The 21,730-nt window shown below is 44.4% G+C and overlaps 6 protein-coding genes across 14 annotated transcripts in view; 4 read left to right on the forward strand and 2 right to left on the reverse strand.

Moving 5' to 3' along the window:
* The first annotated feature begins 1,905 nt into the window (after positions 1 to 1,905).
* LOC105282235 (ER membrane protein complex subunit 6) lies at positions 1,906 to 3,382 on the forward strand. 2 transcript variants are annotated; one of them, XM_011344086.3, is made up of 5 exons: positions 1,906 to 2,058; positions 2,444 to 2,604; positions 2,679 to 2,771; positions 2,897 to 2,916; positions 3,001 to 3,382. In XM_011344086.3, exons 1-5 carry the CDS (start codon positions 2,019 to 2,021, stop codon positions 3,029 to 3,031), a joined length of 345 nt encoding a protein of 114 aa, XP_011342388.1. In that variant the 5' UTR covers positions 1,906 to 2,018; the 3' UTR covers positions 3,032 to 3,382. The 2 variants fall into 2 exon arrangements, with proteins under 2 accessions (XP_011342388.1, XP_011342387.1); XM_011344085.3 differs by lacking the exon at positions 2,897 to 2,916.
* LOC105282236 (excitatory amino acid transporter) lies at positions 3,324 to 6,916 on the reverse strand. The gene is made up of 9 exons (XM_011344087.2): positions 6,837 to 6,916; positions 6,681 to 6,774; positions 6,226 to 6,424; positions 5,822 to 6,035; positions 5,467 to 5,748; positions 5,096 to 5,329; positions 4,673 to 4,867; positions 4,413 to 4,547; positions 3,324 to 4,340 (listed from the first exon to the last, which is right to left on the reverse strand). The coding sequence occupies exons 1-9, from the start codon at positions 6,914 to 6,916 to the stop codon at positions 4,136 to 4,138; spliced, it is 1,638 nt and encodes a 545-aa protein (XP_011342389.1). The 3' UTR covers positions 3,324 to 4,135.
* A 2,042-nt stretch (positions 6,917 to 8,958) lies between these two features.
* Positions 8,959 to 12,852, forward strand: LOC105282233 (U7 snRNA-associated Sm-like protein LSm10). Its single transcript, XM_011344077.3, has 3 exons — positions 8,959 to 9,632; positions 9,922 to 10,039; positions 12,198 to 12,852. Exons 1-3 carry the CDS (start codon positions 9,412 to 9,414, stop codon positions 12,384 to 12,386), a joined length of 528 nt encoding a protein of 175 aa, XP_011342379.1. The 5' UTR covers positions 8,959 to 9,411; the 3' UTR covers positions 12,387 to 12,852.
* On the forward strand, positions 10,046 to 12,133 carry LOC105282232 (5'-nucleotidase domain-containing protein 1). The gene has a single exon (XM_011344076.1). The coding sequence runs from the start codon at positions 10,409 to 10,411 to the stop codon at positions 11,879 to 11,881; it is 1,473 nt and encodes a 490-aa protein (XP_011342378.1). The 5' UTR covers positions 10,046 to 10,408; the 3' UTR covers positions 11,882 to 12,133.
* LOC105282234 (acetyl-CoA acetyltransferase, cytosolic) lies at positions 12,707 to 17,050 on the reverse strand. 5 transcript variants are annotated; one of them, XM_026974258.1, is made up of 8 exons: positions 15,432 to 17,034; positions 14,876 to 14,997; positions 14,633 to 14,745; positions 14,312 to 14,574; positions 13,968 to 14,197; positions 13,321 to 13,509; positions 13,066 to 13,228; positions 12,707 to 12,988 (listed from the first exon to the last, which is right to left on the reverse strand). In XM_026974258.1, exons 1-8 carry the CDS (start codon positions 15,478 to 15,480, stop codon positions 12,870 to 12,872), a joined length of 1,248 nt encoding a protein of 415 aa, XP_026830059.1. In that variant the 5' UTR covers positions 15,481 to 17,034; the 3' UTR covers positions 12,707 to 12,869. The 5 variants fall into 5 exon arrangements, with proteins under 5 accessions (XP_026830059.1, XP_011342385.1, XP_011342381.1 ...); XM_011344083.3 differs by having other exon boundaries at positions 14,312 to 14,511; positions 15,432 to 17,029; XM_011344079.3 differs by having other exon boundaries at positions 13,968 to 14,574; positions 15,432 to 17,039.
* Positions 17,051 to 17,158: 108 nt separating this feature from the next.
* Positions 17,159 to 21,730, forward strand: part of LOC105282229 (ensconsin) — a 151,688-nt gene continuing 147,116 nt past the window's right edge. For 3 of the 4 annotated variants that reach the window (XM_026974247.1, XM_026974252.1, XM_026974255.1), the window contains exon 1: positions 17,159 to 17,286. In XM_026974247.1, coding sequence (XP_026830048.1) covers positions 17,241 to 17,286 — 46 coding nt within the window. In that variant the 5' untranslated portion in view covers positions 17,159 to 17,240. The remainder of the gene's footprint in view (positions 17,287 to 21,730) is intronic. The other variant, XM_026974242.1, reaches the window with a different exon arrangement.

A 21,730-nucleotide genomic window follows, 5' to 3' on the forward strand; every position in this document is an offset into this window, starting at 1 on the left:
GATATTACATGCATTTTAAAATCATACGAGACAGATGACTTGACAATGTTGAGTGGCTTCATACATTCTCAGATTACAGCGAATAATAATCTTGTGGTTTGCTTTTGTTGCCACCAATCCTTGCCAAGATTTTCAATTGTAACATATTGGTTTCTCACAAAAGGAACACGTGACAGAATGGATTTTCAAATAAATAAAGCACCCCTAATAAAGCGCGGGTGTGCATTACCTTTTCCCCTAATGATTACAATTTTACTTGTTCTTTTTATTTTATTTACTATTTTAATCGGCTCACTTAGACAAAATTTTCTTCCACAAGTGTTTTCCTTATCAAATCTATAAATCTATTAAATCTATTAAAATTTCATCTGTATAAAAAAAGTTTACATCCATCGTAGTCCATTATAATCCACCGATAAAAATGTCTCTCTCTAGCCAGGAATTCTAGGAATTCCCTCCCTTGTGATACAACCCTCATCGACAACACTTTAGTCTTTACTTCTACTTATACTCGTGATCATGCCATCAAGGTTCTTGAGTGAATATTGTATGTCGAACAAAATACTGCTCCGCAATATATTTGCGAAGATTGCTTCGTAATACCTATATACCAAGATTGGTCGCGCGATATATTTACCTGTTTTTATTTTAAAACAGGTTTATTTAGATCTTATTTAAAAGCGTCTTAATTTAATTTAAGAATATCCCTATACTCGAAATAAAATTTCTGACGCAATCACGAAATCTTGTACGTAATATACATATATAGATTTTGAAAATTTTCTTCCGTCGTTCTCTAATCGTTTTACTCTATTACACTATATACGCCTTTGATATATATTATACAGGGTGAGGCACCTAAAACAGGCCACCTGAATATCTCGGCTGTTATTGGTGATAGAAAAAAATGTGTCAGACCAAACTTGCATGGTTTCAAGGGACACATAATTTGTTCTAAATAGTTTTTTATTAGGTAGACGCGTAGAGGTCATATGAAGGTCAACTTCGTTTTTTTAAATGGTATGATATGTTTTTTTACGTACCATCTAGTAGAGGGTTTGAAGATGCGCACATTGATCTACGGGTCAAAATCATTCGAGGTCACTGAAGGCCAACTGCAAGGAAAAATAATTTACTTTATATTGCCTAGAGTTCTCTGCTATTAAAAATACTGTAAACTCAGAAATGAAAAAGTTCTAGCCCTTAGAAATTTTTTCTTTTCCGAGAAGTTCTGAGTTGATGATATCATTATTTTTTATATTGCCTAGAGTTCTCTGCTATTGAAAATACCGTAAATTCAGAAATGAAAAAGTTCTAGCCCTTAGAAATTTTTTTTTTTTTCCGAGAAGTTCTGAGTTGTTCATATCATTATTTCTTATATTGCCTAGAGTTCTCTGCTATTGAAAATACCGTAAACTCAGAAATGAAAAAGTTCTAGCACTTAGCAATTTTAGCCTTCAGTGACCTTGAATGATTTTGACCCGTAGATCAATGTACGCATCTTCAAACTCTCTACTAGATGGTACGTAAAAAAACATATACATATATCATACTATTTAAAAAAACGAAATTGACCTTCATATGACCTCTACGCGTCCACCTAATAAAAAATTATTTAGAACAAATTATGTGTCCCTCGAAACCATACAAGTTTGGTCTAACACATTTTTTTCTATCACCAATAACAGCCGAGATATTCAGGTGGCCTGTTTTAGGTGCCTCACCCTGTATATAATTTATACAAAGTAATATTGCTCACTAATACTAGTCATGTAACATCACTATCATAAATCATCCAAAAATCCGAAAAGCACCTTATAACGTGTTCCATTGATTCTCAAGTGACGTTATCGACGGTTTTGAACTTGCCGCCGTCAGTTTCTCTACTGCGCAAACGCACTGACGTGTCTTGACAGAAGCAGCTGACGGGAGTATCGGAGAGACACTCGTAACGATTCGTGGTCATTCATCTACTCCTTTCCTCTGTTAGGTTAACGTCTCACATAAATCACAGAATAATGCTGGGGAAAATAAAAACGAAGCAGGAGAAGAGTGGCGGTAAGCAAGAGATTATCATTTTACATGTACAAGTGCAGCCGTAGCAAACGATAGACAATTGAAGAAGCTCGCGAACGCCTCGTCACCGAGATAGGTTATGTGTATTATTTATTTACTTGTCATCGAGACGCTGCAGCGATCAAATTAATTAATTAATTAAATTGCATTCTACTTGATCCCTGCAGGATAATGCGTAACCTAATATGATCCTTGGTATTAACATCTCATTGCAATTAACTAAGGATTCATGAATAATCAAAATAACGCATTAAGCTCTGCGTTTCCAGGCATGTTAATTGGTCCCCACGTTGATTAAAATACTGCTGAGTGATGTCAGACGCAAATTAAAACCGATTTCGTATTCAAATGCGATGGCGTGTTGCAGAGATCATCGCGTACAGCGAGGCAGCAGTGATGAACAACGCTGCAGTCGTGGAATACTGTAGGATATCAATGGCAGCTCTGTCGGGTGGCACAGCTGGCCTCCTCGGATTGACCGGTCTATACGGATTCGGGTTTTATATCTTTGCAGTTTTCGGGCTTTGGGTAAGATTGCTTCGGCAGCAGTTTAACGATCGATCATGCAAATCATGTAAGAGGCACAAACATGGTCTTCGTAGGCGATGCTGTTGATGAAGGCAGGCGGTCAGTGGAAAAAATATTTCATCAGCAGGCGGCATCTCTTGACGAGTGGTTTCTTTGGCGGTCTTTTTGTATCCTTCGAAAGTTTGTGCGAGCGAGGGATGATCGTCCACTCTTTTCATTTTATTTATTTTTTAGGTGCAAATTTATTTTTTCCTTAACAGCAATCGCATGGCGATCCTGAAACTTCTTGCAGACGTACGTGCTATTCTGGACGTATCCTTTCATGATACAAGTAATAAAATATGTTACCTAATATTGTATAATACCTTGTAAAAATTCCTTAACAATCTCGAACAGATTTTTATATGGGATGGTTCATGTCTATTGAGGAGGAGAACAGCGAGCGGTTCAATACACATTATATGTGAATACGTAATTCCACAGAGTCGCGTAAATATGCAGGCGCGCCAGGTTGATCCGTCATATTTATATATCACTTAAGTATTTCGAATAAAAATCAAATATACTGTAAAGCATTCACGTGATATACATTTATATGTAAACATGTCGATATTTGTATATATAGAATACACTTTTAATTATACGGTAAAACTACTGCGGCATTTGCTATTTAATCGTAAAGATAGGAAGGCAATATAAAAGACAACGCAATAGAAATACGAGTAGCCATTTTCTTTATTGGATGTAACATACATCTGCGTAATAAATTAATTATTAATCAGCGAATTATAATTATTTGATGAGACTAGCCTATATATATATATATACCTACACATGCAACGCTAATGAACACATCCGTATAAAGTATTGGCCCCTATTATCTTTAATCACTCCCATAGAACGTTGAAATTGTTTGCGAATATTCACGCAGTAATTTTTTTCTTAAATATTGTTGACCGTGAACGTTTCTAAGTGCTTTCTCGATGAACTCATCCTTAATTCGATTGTTGATAATGTACAAATTTTGCGTCAGACACAATATTTAATGATTTACTATATCCTTTACATCTCTACTTTACTGTACATCAATATTCTTTAATGTAATGTTTTAAGAAGCAAATAGATTTTCATATACCAGAAAATGAAGAAAATGAGAAATCAATATCCAACTTTCGTTGCTTTGTACTTAACATGCTCGCGTTTTCTGCTATTTCAATGCTTTTGGTAATTTATTCGCTACTGCTAATTTCTTAATTCGCTTGCTACACAAAACGCATGTTAAACAAAATCGCCTATATCTACAGCATTCTTTCAACAATTATACGCGTTTTAGATAACAAAAATTATCCCGACTCGTGTGTGTGTGTCTGTGTTAAATGTAACACTTGACGTACGGGAAAACTCTGTTTCTCGGCAGTGAAAATCGAAATGCTACGAAAATATACTTAACACAGGACGAATAATAGTATTTCGGACTGATAACATTCCTGGCGAAATAACGTTGTGAATTCACTAAGGAGACTGTAGTTCTTCAGATCCTCGTTTCAGAAGTTTGCTCGTGCTTTGTAGATTCTTCTCGTGGTCCCTCAGCCGCGATTTCGACGGGACTTCCGCTTTCCAGACTCTCCAATCTTCGTTCCTCATCCATCTTGTCCAGCTCTATTTTGCTCAAATGATAAACTATCCCGGCTCCGTAACCATCGCCCAGAACGTTGATCGAAGTTCTGAGTCGATCCCTTTAAAACGAAGGGATTGTTAATTTAATCTATCATCAGAAGTACCATCAAAGTGTGCAAATGGTTACTTACAGTATCCAATCGATTGCAAACAGTAAGGAAACGTCGTTCGTGGGGAGACCCAGGGCGGTTAACACCAGCAGCATGGTGACCAACGCGGCGCCGGGAATACTTGCGGCTCCGACGCTCGCCAGGGTAGCTGTAAGGCTGTAAAAAGTCAAAACACAAATTAAGGCTGAAATCTTTTAGTAGACCAATTAATTAAATTAAACGTAGGATTAATAATTTATGAAGTGTTTTAAAAAATTGTGTCCATTATAAATTGCACACACCTGACAGTGATGACTTCGACGAATCCTAACGGGATGCCGTTCATTTGCGCGATGAAGATCGCTGCTACGGCCTCGTAAAGAGCTGTGCCATCCATGTTCACGGTCGCACCCACCGCCACGACGAAGCGTGTCACCCGCGGATCGATCTTGTTATTTTCCTCGAGACAACGGAACGTCAGGGGCAAGGTCGCTGCACTGCAGCGATGTTAATCCGTACATTATTTTTTTACCATAAAAAATATCTCAAAATTATATCAATTCTTATTTTTGCATAATTCAATTTGCATTAGGCATGGATCAAACGATACGCTTTTCGACGTATTGTAAGAAAATTTTTTATTTAAATGTGGAACCAGCTCTAAACTGATATCGCGATTTGTTAAATGTTGACAATATTGCGCATTAAGAAGATCAACACCTTACCTTGAAGCTGTACCCAGCGCCGTCACCCAGGCTTGCATCATGCCCCTGAAGAATATTGCTGGATTCTTTCGCGTCATGAACCAATAGATCAGCGGCAACGTGATGATCGCGTGAATCATTAAACCCAACACGACTGTCACCATGTAGAGACCTAACATTTGAGCGGTTCCCGCCAGATTGCTGATCGACATGATCTTTCCAGCTATCAGGCACATGATACCGAACGGAGAGTACCTGCAGCAATTGCCGATTATAGAAAACAAAGTAACGATAAGACAAAAGAAGAAGATGCTCTTTAGACTGAAGTAGTGCACTTGTTTATTACAGGCAAAGGCAACCATAAATTATTATACTCCAACATTACTTCGTACCAGACCACGACGATGGTGACGAGCTTCATGATGATCTCGTTCAGTATCACGAAGAAATCTACCATCAGCTTGCCGCGAGGGCCTATCTGGCCCGCGAGCACGCCGAAGATGATGCAGAACACGATCATACCCATCACATTCGTGCCGTCCTTGTAGACCAAGGTTGGCTCCAATATGTACTCGCTTTGATTCGAGCCGCCGATCCCGACCACTTTCTTCTTCACGTAAGAAGTCTGCACCTGCTGGAAGCACGCTTGCACCAGATTCTCCGGCAGCATGTTTCTGAGAACGAAAAATTGCGAGTATCGTGCTTGGATTACGATGACGGAGCTGACGGGCTCTCCCTGTCTCATACCGAATTATGTCGAGGATAGCGTCTATGGTGGAGACCTTCGTCTCCTCGGCTTTCACCATCACGGCAACCGTACTCTTGATCTGCGGATCTCCCGGATGGATCATCAGCACCATCGCAATGCCCACTATAGCGGCGAGGATGGTCGTCACCGAGTAATACGTTAGCGCTCGGACGCCTATCCTTCCCGATCTTTGAACGTCTAGTTGTGCCATTCCTGAAGCAAGCATTTGTTCGTGTGAAATATCGGAGTAAACGAAAACGATTGAGCTGCATTGGCAAGCAATTGATATATGTTTATGACGTGGATGTCGACGCGGAAGTCGACCTGATAGAGATTTCTGAGTTATCGATTCAAAATCAAATTCTTTGGACTGGATTATTGATTCGATATTATACATAATTACCGGAGATGAGCGATGAGATAATGAGCGGCAGAACGAACATTTTCAGCATCCGCATGAGAAGCTCTCCCGGAAAGCTGACGAGAGTTACAGCTTGCGGCGAGAGATCGGCCAATCGACCCAGAAACCCGAGACCAAGACCCACCAAAACTCCGGCGATAGTCAACGCCAGAAGCAAGTTGGTTCCCATCCATTCTATTACCTGCGTTCCCCATAACGCACGATAAAATTTAAAGATATTTTTGCAGACACTTGCTTTACTTCGATATTCAAAGAATTAATTTTAATAAGCTTCGATCTACTAAATAAATCATTAGATTGATTTTTATAAAGCAATCTATTCCGTCCTTTTTGTCGCAAAGTTAATTAAGAAATTTGATAAAATAATACAAGAACGATTGGCACATTTAATATTCCGATCGATGCAACGTAGAATTGATTGCAAAAAGCTTACTGACCACCTGTAACCTGTCGAGTGCCGTCACTCTGTGCCGCGGTTTGTCCTCGACTTCTTCCTCGGACGTCATCTTCTCGATCTCTTCTGTGCACGACCTGGAAGATATTCCAGGTGAGAAACAGCTTGAATTTCCGGTAAAAACACAAGAAATCTTTACGTGTGGCCGGTTTCCTTGGCCTCTGTCGAGGCACCGCGGAGAACCGCGACGGCGCCGGAAATACGTTGCCCCAGAGACATCCTGTAAGCTTCAAAAGACACGTCGCTTCAAGATTTCGGGAGATGCCTTCTTCCTCCGTAAGGCGAGAAATCTCGAAATGGATCTTGCGAACATCATCCCGCGGTTTTCATGGATGTGTCTTGTCTCTCCACGATGCGAAGCATTTCGATCTGCTCGAGTACTAGGCGACGTTCACGAGATTTCTCCAGATTATCGAGGATTATTTGCGTTTATCTCGTAAATTCCTCCAATTATTAAAGAACAAGATTGCTTTTACTGTTCTCTTTAACACAATCGAAGCTTATTTAGATCTAGAAGATGAAATAAACAAATATTCCGTCCTCAGCACGAGAAAAGCAAAGACAATCGCGAAGCTTTAATCTGCGAGACTTCCGCCGACGAAGCACCCATGAAAATTCTCGATTATTATCCTTGAATTATCCCGATTCTGCGGCCGCCTATCCCGTTTTCGTTTCCCCGTGAAATTAAGCTCCGTGAACCGACGCCTCTCCTCGCAAACGATTATCGGGGCGCGTGCGGACCGTTCGGCAGCGCATCGCGACACACGGCGATCCTCTCGCGCGGACCATCGGGTACCATCAGGGCGACGGGCTGCACAAGCGCACAAGAGAGAGCCGAGGGAGTTGGTCCCGAGGTGCGAGGACAGGGTAAGGCCCCTAAGGAGGTCACGCCCGATAAATTACATCCAGGATCATTGCACCGCTGGCCGCTGGCCAGGCGCGAGTGACATCCGCAGGAGGCTTCCGACGCGCGGTTTTCGCGATCGACTGTCGAGATCGGATAGATCTGCCGGCGGTATGGCTAGGTATCGCCGCGGCGATTGGGATCCGCCTGCAATCAGGCAGATAATGCGCCCCATCCAGGAAGCTGATTATTGCCCACGCGCGGGGAGGACGAAAGCCGCGCACCGAAAGGGGGAAAAAGGTCCAGCGCGCGGATAGATGATGAACGGGAGATGCTGCAGGGAGCAAGAGAGACCGGTAGATCACAGGAAGAGAGCACTCATCGCGACGAGTCGCACGGCACCGAATAATAAACGCCGAAGGGAGAAAAAAATGCCGCTGTACGTAGGCTGCATTTTTGCAGAAGACATCCGGACCATCCGCTTGAATCGATCGATGGTCGATCGGCCCGGTCGCCGAAGAGATGAGACGCTGCGTCGTAACGAAAGAGACCGGGACGGGATGAATTGAATCTTCGACGATGACGTCGAAATGTCAAGAGTGCTGAAAATGTTATCTCGTAGCTCGTAATTCTCATAAGAGGCTACATCAGATCCGAGAGGAGTGAAATCGCAGGGTACGGGGATTCGGACGGGAGGAGGGAGGGGGGGGATTATGATATAATATTGTAATGTAATATTATGCAATTGAACGTACAGATAATAATATGAAATTGCAATATTTTACAAATAATTAGCAGTCTTTTTTCTCTTTCATAATATGATAACATAATAACGGCCAATCAATAGACTCTTTTATTATTTTATCCATTTTTAAGAGATATATCAAATATCTGTATCTTAATATAATTATATTTAATTGGAATTGATTGGTTTCCGATCACGAAGATGGTTACTCGGGGAGGAGAGGGATAACCACGCGGAAATACTTGTACGTGCTTGTTTTAGACTGCACGTATAGGATACGACCATTTATAAGACCCCTTTGTATATCCGTTGGGAAGTAACCTAATTCCTCTAGCAATGACGGCTATGAGCGACTATATATAGAGACTAACATCGGTAGTTCACGGTGGTAGTATATATAATACGAGGACAAATCGAATCCCCCCACGATAACGCATTTAATATCCGAACGAAAGAGCGAGAGACGAAATGAATAATGCGTTTAAAGGAATCGAATTACGATTGTCGCTTGTGCATTTCATTCCATTTGCATTGTAGAGCCCCCTTCATCTCCAATCCTTCGTTGCTTTCTGTTTGATAAAGATTCTTTTTTTTCCTTCTGATCAAATTAAAGTAAATTAATTATAAGGTCACAATAAACGTCGCAATGTTTGTCGATAAAACCATTTATTTCACACAATATTTTAACTACTGTTTGATTTCAGTTTAATTGATACAGAGCTAAATAATTAACAATTATTAAGCAGCGCTAAATATAATTTTCTCAATTATTATTCAACGATAAATATCAAGATATAAATATTGTAATATTAAAAGCTTTGTGCAAGTGTCTTCTCTTTTCCATTAGCGAAGAGAACTTTATCAATTTCCGATCGAATTTATTACTTAATTCGAAATACCACAACATAAGTAATCGCAAGTCGTATTTCTGTGTTACATAATTAACGATTCGCAATTTCTTTACAATAATGAATAATGCATCCATCATCCAATAACACGTGATAGAATTAAAGATCAAATAAATCAAATAAAATATTAGACACTTTATCACAATCGCATTGTTCTGTGTTTTTATATTTAAACCGCCACGCTCGTTCAAATCTGTTGCCTCGCGCGCGTCTACGCATGCAACATCAGTCACGTGTTTACTGTCAGTCCGCTTCGTCGATCTGCGTCGAGTGTCACGCGCGCGCTCCCGCTGTGGCAATGCCTCAAGAGTCCAAATGCGAGAAGTTCTTTCTCTACAACACACTGTCGATTCTGCTGAAAGCCGTGGAGAAGCAGCGAACCACGGTGGACCTGCGGAACGAGGCGTCGATCTTCGGCATCGTCGATCATGCTGACGCGTACGTTCCACGATTCCGGTTCCACGGTTCGCACGCACCGGCGTTCGGCGTGAAGCTGGCGCTCTCGAACGATCGATCGTGTAAATCCGAAAATTCGCGCCGCCGTTATTAATCCGTAATCGTAATCGCCGCGGAGAGAGGAGGGTTATCTTGATTAATTAGCGGGATTAATCAAGACAACGTCTCATCTTTTGAACGAAGGCAGCTTGCGGCGAGACCGCGTTCTCGCACGCTGTCCACTCGATTTTGCATTTTATGAATAAAATAGCCTCTCTTTTTCTGCTTGCAGGCACATGAACGTCGTGATGCGGGATTGCGTGTTCACGGATCCGCGTGGCGACTCCTTCAGGTATGACATGTTCTTCGTGCAGGCGAGGAACATCCGCTGCGTTCACATCCCACCGAACGTGAGTACACGTGAGAAATTCCGCTATTTCTCTGGTGATCGTCTGGTGATTTTTTCACGCGAACGACATGATAATTCTCCCCAGCAGAGCGGATCTCTCGCGCTCTAGGTTATGTCACGCGATCCCGCGCGATCAGTCTGTCCGCCTCGCTGAACAAGCGCGTCGACGAGCGCCCGTATGTCGAGTTTTAGAGTCTCGGGAAGGGTTTAGGCATTTCGCGCCCTAAGGTTGCCCAGTCTGGGGCCCGGAAACGCGGCAAACCACCGGCGTCGTATCCATGTAACAGCTGCGCTGTCGTCTGCACGACGCGATGCTAGCGTACGTTCGCTCGCCTCGTTCGAACACGAGCAGAACCGCTCGTGTTCAGGCATGATCAGGAGTCTGGGTCCTTACTGCGGCACTGGCAAGTTGTATGCACGCGGACACACGCAGACTCTCGTGCACAAGCTGTTGGGTAACCGAGTAGAACCACCAGCCGGTAGTGTATGCATCGGCTCTCGTTCCAAAGCGCTTGGCAGGTCCTCCGCGAGCAACATGAACGACACGTTCAGATTCACCGATTACGACTGCATCGGCTTCGACCTGGACAACACCCTGCTGCGCTACAATGTCACGAGCCTGGTGCGCATGGAGTACGAGGAGCTAGCTGGGTTCCTGGTGAACCAGCGGGGTTACAGCGGGGCGCACCTGCTGAAACCGTTGACGGAAGATGACCTGGACTTCATGCAGAAAGGCCTGATGCTGGATCTGGAAAGGGGGAACGTGCTCAGGGTGAGCCCGGACGGCGTGATACGCAGGGCGTCGCACGGATCGCGGCTGCTGAGCGTCGATCGCATCAAGGAGATATATCCTGAGCAGAGGTGGGACGTCACGGACGCGTACTGCAGCGACATGCTGTCCGCCTGGAACGGCCCGCCGTCCAAGAAGATCAGGAGCCTCCTGGATTACTTCGACATGTCGGCGAGCATCGCGTTCACGCGGGCGGTCGACACGCTCGACGAGGAGCGCGGATCGCCCTTGGACAGATACAATGTCTGGCCTGACATCCTCGACGGGCTGTTCTACATGTTCTCCAGGCAACACTTTCGAGAGCGCGAGGACGGGTTCTTCGGCCGTGTCAAGAGAAACCCGGAGAAATACCTGCGCAAGTGTAATCCAGAAACGGTATCGTGGCTGAGGAAGCTGAAGGAGAGGTCCGCCACCTTCCTCATCACCGGGTCGAACGCGGACTTCGCCAACTTCACCGCGAGCTACGCCCTCGGCGAGGACTGGCGGTCGCTCTTCGACATCGTGGTGTGCTACGCGAGGAAGCCGAGCTTCTTTACTAGTGCTCGGCCATTCCTGAACGTGAATGTGAATTATGATGAGGTCAACGTCAACAGCCAGTGCCTGAAGCGAGGCGAGATCTACAGTCAGGGCAACTGGAACGATCTAGTGAAGTTTCTGACTAGTATAACGGGGAAGGCTGATCAGCGGTGCTTATACGTTGGCGATAATCTTATACAGGACATTTACGTGCCAAATGCGTACATACGTTGTGACACGCTGGCTGTGATCGAGGAACAGATGTCGGAGGGAATGCTTCATCACGGGTTGACGCATCCGGACGAGAAAATCTTGAACTCGAAATTATGGGGGTCGTTCTTTTGCTTGAAAGACTCGACGGTCAACGTAGACTCCTTGTGGGGACACGTTATAAAGAAACACGCGAAGCTCTGTATACCGGAAATTGACGTAGTCGTGCAGAGACCTTTGGAAGAGCCCATTCCTTCCTTTGATAAAGACGGGAAATTGTATCGTGGATATTATCCCGCTGTACCACTTAGCATATCAGCTATGTAATATAGTATTAAGACGATTTTATTACCGCAAACAAAGTCAGATCCTTTTATTACGGAAAATTTCACCAATTTCATGGAAATCTTGAGTGTTCAGTCTGCAGGTTTTAGATTTAATGTACTTAATATACATATATATGTACAATATAAATACATTTGTATTGTAAGAAAGATCTTTATAAGATTCGTTGAAAACACTACAATGCTTCCTACAGTACCGCAACCTTTATAAAATAAAAGCATACAAAAAAAATAATAGAAACACACTTTTGCACTTTGCCACTTTGCCCGTCTAATAAAAGCCTGTATTGTAATTTAAGATACGGATTATACCGGCTATCAAGGAACAGTTAAAGCAATTAAAGGGTCCTGCGACGGAATCGAGGGTCACGACAAGCAACTTTAGGTCAAAACGCACTCAACAAAGACATCGGGAAGACCTTGCAGCTGCAGAAGAAATTTTAGAAAGTAGGAGGAACGCAGAAACGCAGAACAGTCAAAACAAATGAGACTTAATTTTTAAATCATCGTATGTCGTATAGATAGTTTAAGTAATATTACGTTCAACACATTTGCTTACATGTTATCCGATCTGATCTGATGTGTCTAAAAAAAACTCTATTTTTATGAAATATATTTTAAACTCATTCATATTCCACTCTTGCGGCAGAGAGTTTCGAATTTATACAATATTGCCTATGATTTGCATAGATGTTTTTACAATGCGCACAAGAATACCGCGAGAGAGAGATATATATCGTAGAAAAATACTCAACAGCATTCTACTTCTATCAAGAGGGATCGGGCAAGAAAATACTCGTTGCGTATTCAAGTAAACGAGCAATACTTAGGCATTGTGAATTGTTACACAACTTGATAACAGACGTCCGCTCACTGTTCGACGCATAATACAAGAGGAACGTTATAAGATAATACTTCAACAAAGATAAGATAATAAATCCGGTATAACACAAGTACAAGGAAGACGTTCGTTATTTTCTCTCGACAGCGACGGCGATTCCCATTCCCCCTCCAATGCACAAGGACGCGACACCCTTTCTCTTTCCGGTTCTTTCCAAAGTGTGTAACAGCGTGACTAATATCCTCGTCCCTGAAACGCAAGATTTCGTCGTGAAATAGAAATTCCGTCGAGGAAAGTCCGGTCGAGTCGATTCATCGTACGCATACCAGACGAGCCAACGGGATGACCCAGAGCGATAGCACCGCCGTTTACATTGACTTTCTCGGGATCCAGCCCGAGTTCTTGCACGCACGCGATCGCTTGCGCCGCGAAGGCCTCGTTAAGCTCGTAGAAGTCCACTTCCTCCTTCGTCCAGTTCGCTTTCTTCAACTAAAACGGTCGTGCAGTCTCAGTCGTGATCACGTTTCATCGGAGCAAACGTACCAACATACTTCTACGTACGAATAATATATTGTACTAACGACTAACTTGATGGCCCCGATCGGCCCGAGACCCATAAATTGCGGCTCCACTCCGACCTGTGCGACCGCAACGATATTGGCTAACGATGGGATTCCCTTCCTCTCAGCGGCTTCCTGAGACATGAGCACCACAGCGGCTGCACCGTCGTTCACGCCGGATGCGTTGCCGGCGGTGACTGTGCCGTTTTTCTACAAAATATAACGATTTCAAGCATCCATTCGGAAAAGTTACGTGACCCTTTAACACGTTCCTTATCAAGCCTTTGTAGTTGTCATTTTCAGGCCACGCATTCTAAAAATGCATATACGTTATAGGTACCTTTGATATGTAAAACTTGGACTTGATATGTAAAATACGTTTGAAGTATGTAGAATTGATCTATTTTTTGAAATATGTAAAACTTATCTATTTGTTCGCTTTTTGCGAGCAGGAAATTTAATTTTAGAGTAAATAGTGAAACTAACAGACATTATCATAAAACATGTAATAGTCCAACCTTATGCCAACAATTATTTTCTTATATTATTTTATCTTATCTACCAATGATAAAAAAATGTCACTCGGCCTTAAAATGAGTTTCAATATGTATCAAGAATGATATATGCAGCACATGCCACGTGTTAATGAATGCAAAATATTCTCGTACCGGCCTGAATGCTGGTCTTAGCTTCGCGAGCTTCTCCGCAGTCGTCCCGAATTTTGGAAATTCGTCCTTCGATACGACGACGGGTTCCTTTTTCTCCGCGATAATCACCGGGACGATTTCCTTATCGAAATGTCCAGCGACGATCGCGGCCTCCGCCTTCTGCTGAGACTTGCTCGCGTAGGCGTCCTGCGCCTCTCTGCTTATCGCGTATTTCTCAGCAATGTTCTCAGCTGTTGGCGAACAAGATGAATAATTGAAGAATATCCGGTGAGGATTAGACTCGTGAAATTCCTGGCAAAGAAATCGAATACTGAAATTAGTAATTAGTAGTAATTCTGCCTTACCTGTAATCGCCATGTGAATGTCGTAAAAGGCATCCATCAAGCCATCCTCCATCAACGTATCAACCAAGTTACAATTCCCAAATTTTATACCCTCCCTGAGACAAACGGCGTGCGGCGCTCTGCTCATGCTCTCTTGACCGCCGGCCACTATCACATCGCTCTCGCCTGATTTTATGGAACAATAACCAGTTACTACAGACCTGCGACGTATCACACAATGCGTTATGACGTTATTTCGCATACGGGACGTGCTGCCTAATTTACTGAAATACATATTACGCGACATATATATACATATATGTACATATCATTTGTTCATACTTTAGACCGGAGCCGCATAGCATATTTAATTGATAAGCAGGCACATCGACAGGTATTCCGGCGTTTATCGCTGCTTGCCTAGCAGGATTCTGACCTTCCATTGCAGTCAGTATCTAGAAAAAAAATGTGTTCCCTTTTTTATTATGTAAGTAACATTATACTTGCAAATACATACTTGTAGCATTTCTTTATCTTTTTCAATGAATTCACTATTTTACGTATCAATATCGAACTAACACATACCTGTCCCATGATAACTTCAGAGACATCAGCTCCATTTAATCCAGCCCTTGTCAGACTTTCCTTGACAACGATACTGCCCAGCTCCGACGCTTTTAGTGAAGCTAGAGAGCCACGGAAGGATCCTTTGGAACAGAATACAATTCATTGTACACGAATTTTGACATTGGATGATTAGAAAAATATATGGTAACATAAGTTGCCATAAAAGGCATATGTTTTCTCCTTTCATGCAATTTTTCTTGTTAATATATTATACTTTTTTTATGTTTCTTTTCTGCTAATTCATGATTGTAATGTTGCAGCGCTACAAGTACGTATATAGATCCATCCTATATTCCATATGTAAACCGTCTAACCTGAATCTCAACGTGCAGGAGGAATTACGATGTCTTAGTGAGGAAATGTGTCGCTCGAAACAATTTAAAAAATATTTCTTACGCTGAATCTATCTCATTTATACAGAAGTTATCATAAATTACAAGTACTGCTAAATTAAAGTTATTACATTTTCTGTAACTTGACTGAAGCTTCTCTCCGATAGTTTCTCGATAATTACCTATGGGACTCCTGACCGCCGAGACAATCACCACACCGCGATCGTTCATTCTCACGAGAAGCTGGTGGACACTACCAAACCTGCGGAAAAACGCACGAAGACTGCCGCCACCAGGCTGTTTTACGGTGGTATATTGGCACACGTGACGTGTACCAGGAGCGGCTATACTGTGAAAGTGTGTCACGCCTGACGTGCACTTGCGCCGAGGAGAAACGGAAGACTGACGGAAAGGGGCTGGCAGCAACGATTGCTGAACTCTCCGTGACTTTTATGGCGAACTTTTAGGGAGAAAATGTAGTTTTGTATGTGAGGTACATTTACATTATTTCAGAGTAATTTATTCGATGCACGAATTGCGACAGAATTTATACATAATATATACGCGATGTGATATGTACTTGACACAAACATGCGAGTTTGTGCAAGAGTCCATTATTAGTTATCCTTATCATCCGTTTAATGTAAGTCCAGTACGCATTTTAGATAAGTCTTAATGTGCATTTATATAAGATATTGTAGTTAAGTTTCCAATTTACATCCGGTTTAGATAAATAAAAGGTGTAATGAGCTCGACATGTATTTGCAATTTGAAGGAGATTTATATCTAATTTATGTAACATAATTATATTCAGAAAAACATTCCCCTTTCTAATTTTTAAATAAAAAAGTTAGCATAAATTTTATGCGCCAACAGAATATTTTTCATATCAGAATATTAAATTTACTAATAAAACTCTTCTTCATGATATAAACGTCGTATGGTAAATGGTATTCTGCAACATGGAAGACGCGCGTGAACACGTGGATCTTCCACGTGCTCGCGATTAATTCAGAGATTAATTCTTTGTAAATTCATCGCAATCTTCTTGCGACTGAAATTTTCTGAAACGGCGTGCGTAGAAAGAAGCGTACAAAGATCTTAGCCGAGGCATATTAAATCTCAAACACAAATGCTGACATGTCAGCAGTTATTCGACCAGCTGAATTGTTCGAGATGAATCGGAGCGACACAAAAAAAAAGCAAAAAGCGCTATTGAACGGAAGGCAAGACCAGTATACGTAAGATTCAAATAAGAAAACGGGTCAAGGTGGGTCGGTACATCGGTGAAGCACCAGCATCAAATTAAAGAACAGTTAAAACGACCGCACACACGTACACGTACGCGCGCACGCGGAATACTGTCACGACGCGACGCTGCTGTCATCCGTGCCACGTGCACCGCGATGATCGCAACGTTGAGCACGTTTACGGCAACGTTAATTCAGTTTAGCAACAACCATTGTTCTAACTACTGGAACAGCTACTATAGCTGGTGTTAGATGCTGTATAAACAATGCCATATGTTCGATATTATTGCTCCAATTATAATAACGCTATAAATCCTTATCTTATGGTAATAATAATCCCACCTGTATAATAATCCATATGTAATATTAATCTAAATCTACATAGTAATCCATATCATAATAATCCATATGGGTTACATCTTATAGGGATATGTAAATATAACCCATAGGCATAACCTAATCTAACCTAACGCTACGCTGTAAATCCTTTAAAACGAATAAACGAACATTACTTAAACTACGGTTGTTGCTAAATCGATTTAACGTTGCCGTGTGAACGTACTCACTAACGGACGCCGCAACTGACCAAAGAAGCGTCGTCGCAGCTCCCGCACTGACTCGCCAGGCGCCTCCGCCGTCGGGCCGGCAGGTGGTGCTGCGGCGGCTGCCGAGGCGCCGCGGCGCGGCGCAGCTCGTTTGTTTTTACCCAGCGTGCATTGTGGGACAGTGACTGGTGCTAAGATGGCCGACAACAGGGAGGAGATCTCGGAGCTCGTCGAGAAACGAGGTATTTGTCGGCCCGTCTCGCCCCTTGCTCGCCGTGATCGCGTCGCGGAGCGGAGCGGTAAACGTCGTCGGGACGCGCGCGTCGCCGTCGCGGCCGATCGCCGCGCGCCGTAATTGCCGCGCCGGGACGCGCGGTCCGCCGCAGCTGCACGTCGTCGCTCGCCGCGCGAGCCCGCGAGGACCCGAGCGCGCGCGCGAGTCGGCCTCCTGGAGTCGTCCGCGAGGAGGACAGCGCACGTCGAGCGCTCCGGTAGCGCGCGGAGCCCGTCACAATGCTCCAGGACGACGAGCCTGGCGAGGTACGCTTCGACGCCTCGGCGACGTCGCGACAGTATCCGCTCGCGGTTAGTGTCATCGCCGTCCGCTCGTCCGCTCATTATCCTCGTCGTCGTGCTTATCGGACGAAGTGCCAGACGACAATGCGTTTGATAGTGCACGGTTTCACTGTCGGTCGGTCGGGCTCAATCTATCTCCGTTGATTGATCGGTCGGTCGGGCTGCTTCGCGTAATATTGCATAAATAATGCTCGCTGAGCCGGGCTGATTGCTCATTAAGGTCACGCGTCGACGGCCTTGCAGTCGCCGCGACGACGTCTCCGCCGACCGACCGACCAACCGATCGTCCATCCGAGATTACCGTTATCTGTCTCCGTCTGTCGTTTCTCGTTTCGCGATGTCGTTGCCTTTTTCTTTGTCTCTGTCTCGCCCCCTCTCTCTCTCTCTCTCTCTCTCTCTCTCTCTCTCTCTCGACACGCGTGTACCAGCACCGCGTCGTCGACTGTTCCGCGAATTTATTTAATTTAACGGCCGCTGATCCTCGGAAGGTTTACACCTACACTGCTCCAAACGCGAATCCGCTCCGTGTTGCGAGGAGGAGCCTCAGCGCCGCGCGCGAGCGAGCGAGCAGGTAAGCCTCCGCAACGTGCTCGCGCCGCGCCGGCCGCGGCCGTTCGCCCTCCTCGTCATCGCCGGATTCGTCGGCGCGCGTTGTTTTGCGGACGATTCCGCATCGTGTCGGTCGGCTTCCGGACCGACTTTTGTACGAGTCTAACGAACATTGTGTATGCACGCGCCGCATGCGTCAGCAACACCGAGCAGATACAAGTGTTTTCGCGTTTACGCGCGTATGCTCGCCCTTGTACCGGTGACTCATGTAACTCTTTAAATGCCGGCTTGTATACGGTATGATACGAATGCGCGATGTATCGCGGTATCGATATTCAAACGCGATCGTGAGATAGCCGAGGAATATCCGCTCTCACAAAAGCAGGCTGCTGCGAATTTTTAGATTATCGAATCTCGAATCAGCTGATTCTGGGACACTTGCTACACGCCTGAAGCAGAAATACCTGCCGTGGGTATCGTGTTTCGTGAAACGTATTGATATAAATATTCCTGGTTCCGTTTCTCTACCAAGGTATCGATTGGCGTAACGTTTCTGTATTTCCCGAGGTAAAAATATATCGAGTTGATCATTTCATATCTGCATTATCGCCCTTATCTCGATCTCGAGACGCTGTTCCGAGATGCTGGACTGGTTTACACATGACGCGTGCGAATTCCTTCCTACTATTTATATCCTTTCGAGGCTCCAAGTTTTACGACATATGGAAAGTTTGCCTGAGTAATCTCTGAGATACGACTTGCACGCTGATATTTTTCGGTCCTCCGACGATCCTAAGTGGAACAACGTGTCGTATTATTTTCCAATAAATATTCTCGTTACTCGCATACGATCTGTGTTTTCGCAGTTATCTCATAATAAAGCAGCATTTCTGAGATATTCCCGAGCATGTATCTGAATATTGACAGTTCTGATCTACGTCCGATCGTTCTGGAGATAATACTCAAATGTGAGACTGCTTATCGATTAAAGCAGGAGAGGGATCGCGCGGCGGCCGATATTAAACGTAATATTAAACGGAGCGAGCACACCGAGCGAGAGCCTTGACAAGCCGAATGAGTATCGTGCGGCGATCGCTTGATATTTCTGATATAGCCCGTTACGCGTAACAAGATTAACTGTATACATGTCCAACGCGATGCGCAACGATGTCCCGCAATGATGCAACGCGTACAGCGCGCATCGTGCGATGTTGCGGTGCGCGATTCGCACGCGGAACTTCCCTCGTGAGTTCCCAAGAGCGAGCGTCCATATTTTACGCTCTCCGGCCGACGTCTTGACGTCTAAATTGCACGAGCGCGGGTCCGATGGGTGACGATAATCAATTCGCGTATTTATCGCGCCGCGATTTCCGCGGAGGTGCGCCGAGGAATCGCAAATATCGCCGGATGGGGATCTCGTTCGTCTTTTTATCTTGGCGTCCTCGGAGTGCCTCAATCGCGCGCGAGTGCACGCCAGAAATAATATTTCCACCGCGGATATTTACGCGGCCGGGCAGCCGTTCGATCGAACGGCACGACGATTAACCTCGGCAACGGATATCCTCGCCGTGCCGAGGATACTGGCGCTGGATCGACCGTACATAAATCGCGGCCGACTTGTCGTACGTAAGGACCGGCACGCCTTTTGCGCCTTATTGCGTGACCGCAACCTCGGTTACGTTATCGCACCCGATATCCGCGCTGATCCGCTATCGACCATCGCAATTTCAGTTTCCGTTGCATTATTGCGGGGCATCGATCGATCGGCGCCAATAAACGGTTCAACGGTGAATCAGATATCCCGCGCACCATCGAGCATTACTGCGCTGGCATGATACGTAAATACGTGATGCAGGAATTTCGTTGGAAGATAACGTTATTGATTCCCGGTATCAGGGACAGACACGTGGACACGATTCTATCTCTCTACTCATTAATACCAAGCGCTCACTTAATTGCTTCTTAAGTATCTCTGACAAAACGAGAGAGGAGTATTTCTTCAAAGTATTTCCAAGTTCTGCGTAAAATCCTTTTTCCTCGAAAGTCTCCTTCTCTATTGGAATTAAACAGCACGGATCGCCTTACGTTAAATCATTCATACAGCTCCGGCGATGTGGAGGGTACGCTTCGCGATGACCGTGGCAGAGCGCGTCGAATGATGGATAATTACGGTTTTGACGTCGAGTGTAATCGTCGTCGCTATTCAGGAACGCACTCGCGTTCGCCGTGTCGAGCGTGTAGAACGCGCGGTCGAGAGATTCGTTGCAGGATTCACTTAACGAGTCCGCGGGCGTGCGGTTTCCACGTTGTAAGTTCCATCGGTCGCTTACGCATCCGCCAGATGGTTTCACGTGTGCCGCCGCATGGTTCAGCGGTTTTTCAACGGAAGGAAGTCGGCCGATTACGTTAGCGCGCTCGCGCGGAGACATCGTGCGAGAAGCTCCGCTTCACCCGAAATTCATTACACGTGCACGCGAAACTGGTTCCACGCCGTGATATCCTCGCCGTCGTTCTTGCGCCTACGGTGTCATAACGATCTTGCACTTTGCGGTACCGCGCTCGCAATGTTGTTCTGACGTAACACCTCGCGTTACACCTCGGTCGTTCGAGTTTTTCACGGTCAGTTTCAACATTTTAACGAGTTCTTTCCGAGATATTTCCGGGATATATTATGCGAAATACGTCCGTGTATTTTTAATGTAAAACAGAATACCATTATTATACCTAATTTTTATTCCTTGTTTCAAAATTCTTACCTTATCTTCCTTGTTTACTATTCCGTAAATGGCAAATACGCGCGCGACTATATATATGCAAGTTGCAGTTTTTGACATGCGTGCTTATCTCATGAGAATCGTGTGTCGTGTGCACATCGCGCGTTCTAAATATTAATGTCGATGTCAACTTTGCATATCGATTGAGATGCAAAGTTCTTTCAAGTTCCTCGATAAAAACCGAGATAAAAAGGTGAACGCAGGTTTTGCGCGTGCAAAGCACAAAAACTCCAAAGAAGTGCATAAATATAACATTCGAATAATTTTCATATCAGTGTCGTGGAATCTCTTTAGGAATATGTAATTCCCGCAGCGTGTTTAAGCTCGTTCTAACACGTAAAAAATCGTGTAAAAAGTCTCGATCAATTTTCACGTAAAATCGAAAGACCCAGAAGTACGTACGCACGATCAAAAGATGTCCATTATTCGCCAGCGACGAAACGGCGTTTTGACAATTACTGACGGTTAAATCACACGCAGACGGAGACAAGTGGGAAGCGCGAATATTTCAACAATTACAATACTCAAGGATGATTCGTAGCGACGAACTGGCGCGACCGCCCCGAGCCGTGGCTATGACGGTCCATTATATCGGGTAGCCGGTATCATCTCTTTCATCAGGGCGCTACAAGACTGTTAACCCGATCTCTCGGAGGCACAGAGCGCGCGTCCGCGTTTCAGATTGATAGGGCTTTGGCGTACGTACATGGAGCGCGGCAGCGTGCAGCAAACGAAGGCGCTTTAAGTAGGTTGCAGTTATTTATTCTCGTAACACCCGTATGACTGC

This window comes from Ooceraea biroi, chromosome 12, assembly GCF_003672135.1.
Source record: "Ooceraea biroi isolate clonal line C1 chromosome 12, Obir_v5.4, whole genome shotgun sequence".
In the NCBI taxonomy this organism is placed as follows: Eukaryota; Metazoa; Arthropoda; class Insecta; order Hymenoptera; family Formicidae; genus Ooceraea; species Ooceraea biroi.

Coding starts and splice junctions, on each gene's coding strand:
- LOC105282234 (XM_011344079.3), bottom strand. CDS start 15,480: ATGAACGATCGCGGTGTGGTGATTGTCTCGGCGGTCAGGAGTCCCATA. Junction 14,746..14,875: donor CTGAAGTTATCATGGGACAG/GTATGTGTTAGT, acceptor TTTTTTTTCTAG/ATACTGACTGCAATGGAAGG. Junction 13,229..13,320: donor TCGGGGCCATCAAGTTAGTC/GTTAGTACAATA, acceptor CGACCGTTTTAG/TTGAAGAAAGCGAACTGGAC.
- LOC105282236 (XM_011344087.2), bottom strand. CDS start 6,916: ATGTCTCTGGGGCAACGTATTTCCGGCGCCGTCGCGGTTCTCCGCGGT. Junction 6,036..6,225: donor TATCTCATCGCTCATCTCCG/GTAATTATGTAT, acceptor TGCTTGCTTCAG/GAATGGCACAACTAGACGTT. Junction 5,330..5,466: donor GTCACCATCGTCGTGGTCTG/GTACGAAGTAAT, acceptor CAATTGCTGCAG/GTACTCTCCGTTCGGTATCA.
- LOC105282232 (XM_011344076.1), top strand. CDS start 10,409: ATGATCAGGAGTCTGGGTCCTTACTGCGGCACTGGCAAGTTGTATGCA.
- LOC105282235 (XM_011344085.3), top strand. CDS start 2,019: ATGCTGGGGAAAATAAAAACGAAGCAGGAGAAGAGTGGCG. Junction 2,605..2,678: donor TTGCAGTTTTCGGGCTTTGG/GTAAGATTGCTT, acceptor TGGTCTTCGTAG/GCGATGCTGTTGATGAAGGC. Junction 2,772..3,000: donor GTTTCTTTGGCGGTCTTTTT/GTATCCTTCGAA, acceptor AATCTCGAACAG/ATTTTTATATGGGATGGTTC.
- LOC105282233 (XM_011344077.3), top strand. CDS start 9,412: ATGCAACATCAGTCACGTGTTTACTGTCAGTCCGCTTCGTCGATCTGC. Junction 9,633..9,921: donor ATCGTCGATCATGCTGACGC/GTACGTTCCACG, acceptor TTCTGCTTGCAG/GCACATGAACGTCGTGATGC. Junction 10,040..12,197: donor GCGTTCACATCCCACCGAAC/GTGAGTACACGT, acceptor TTGTAATTTAAG/ATACGGATTATACCGGCTAT.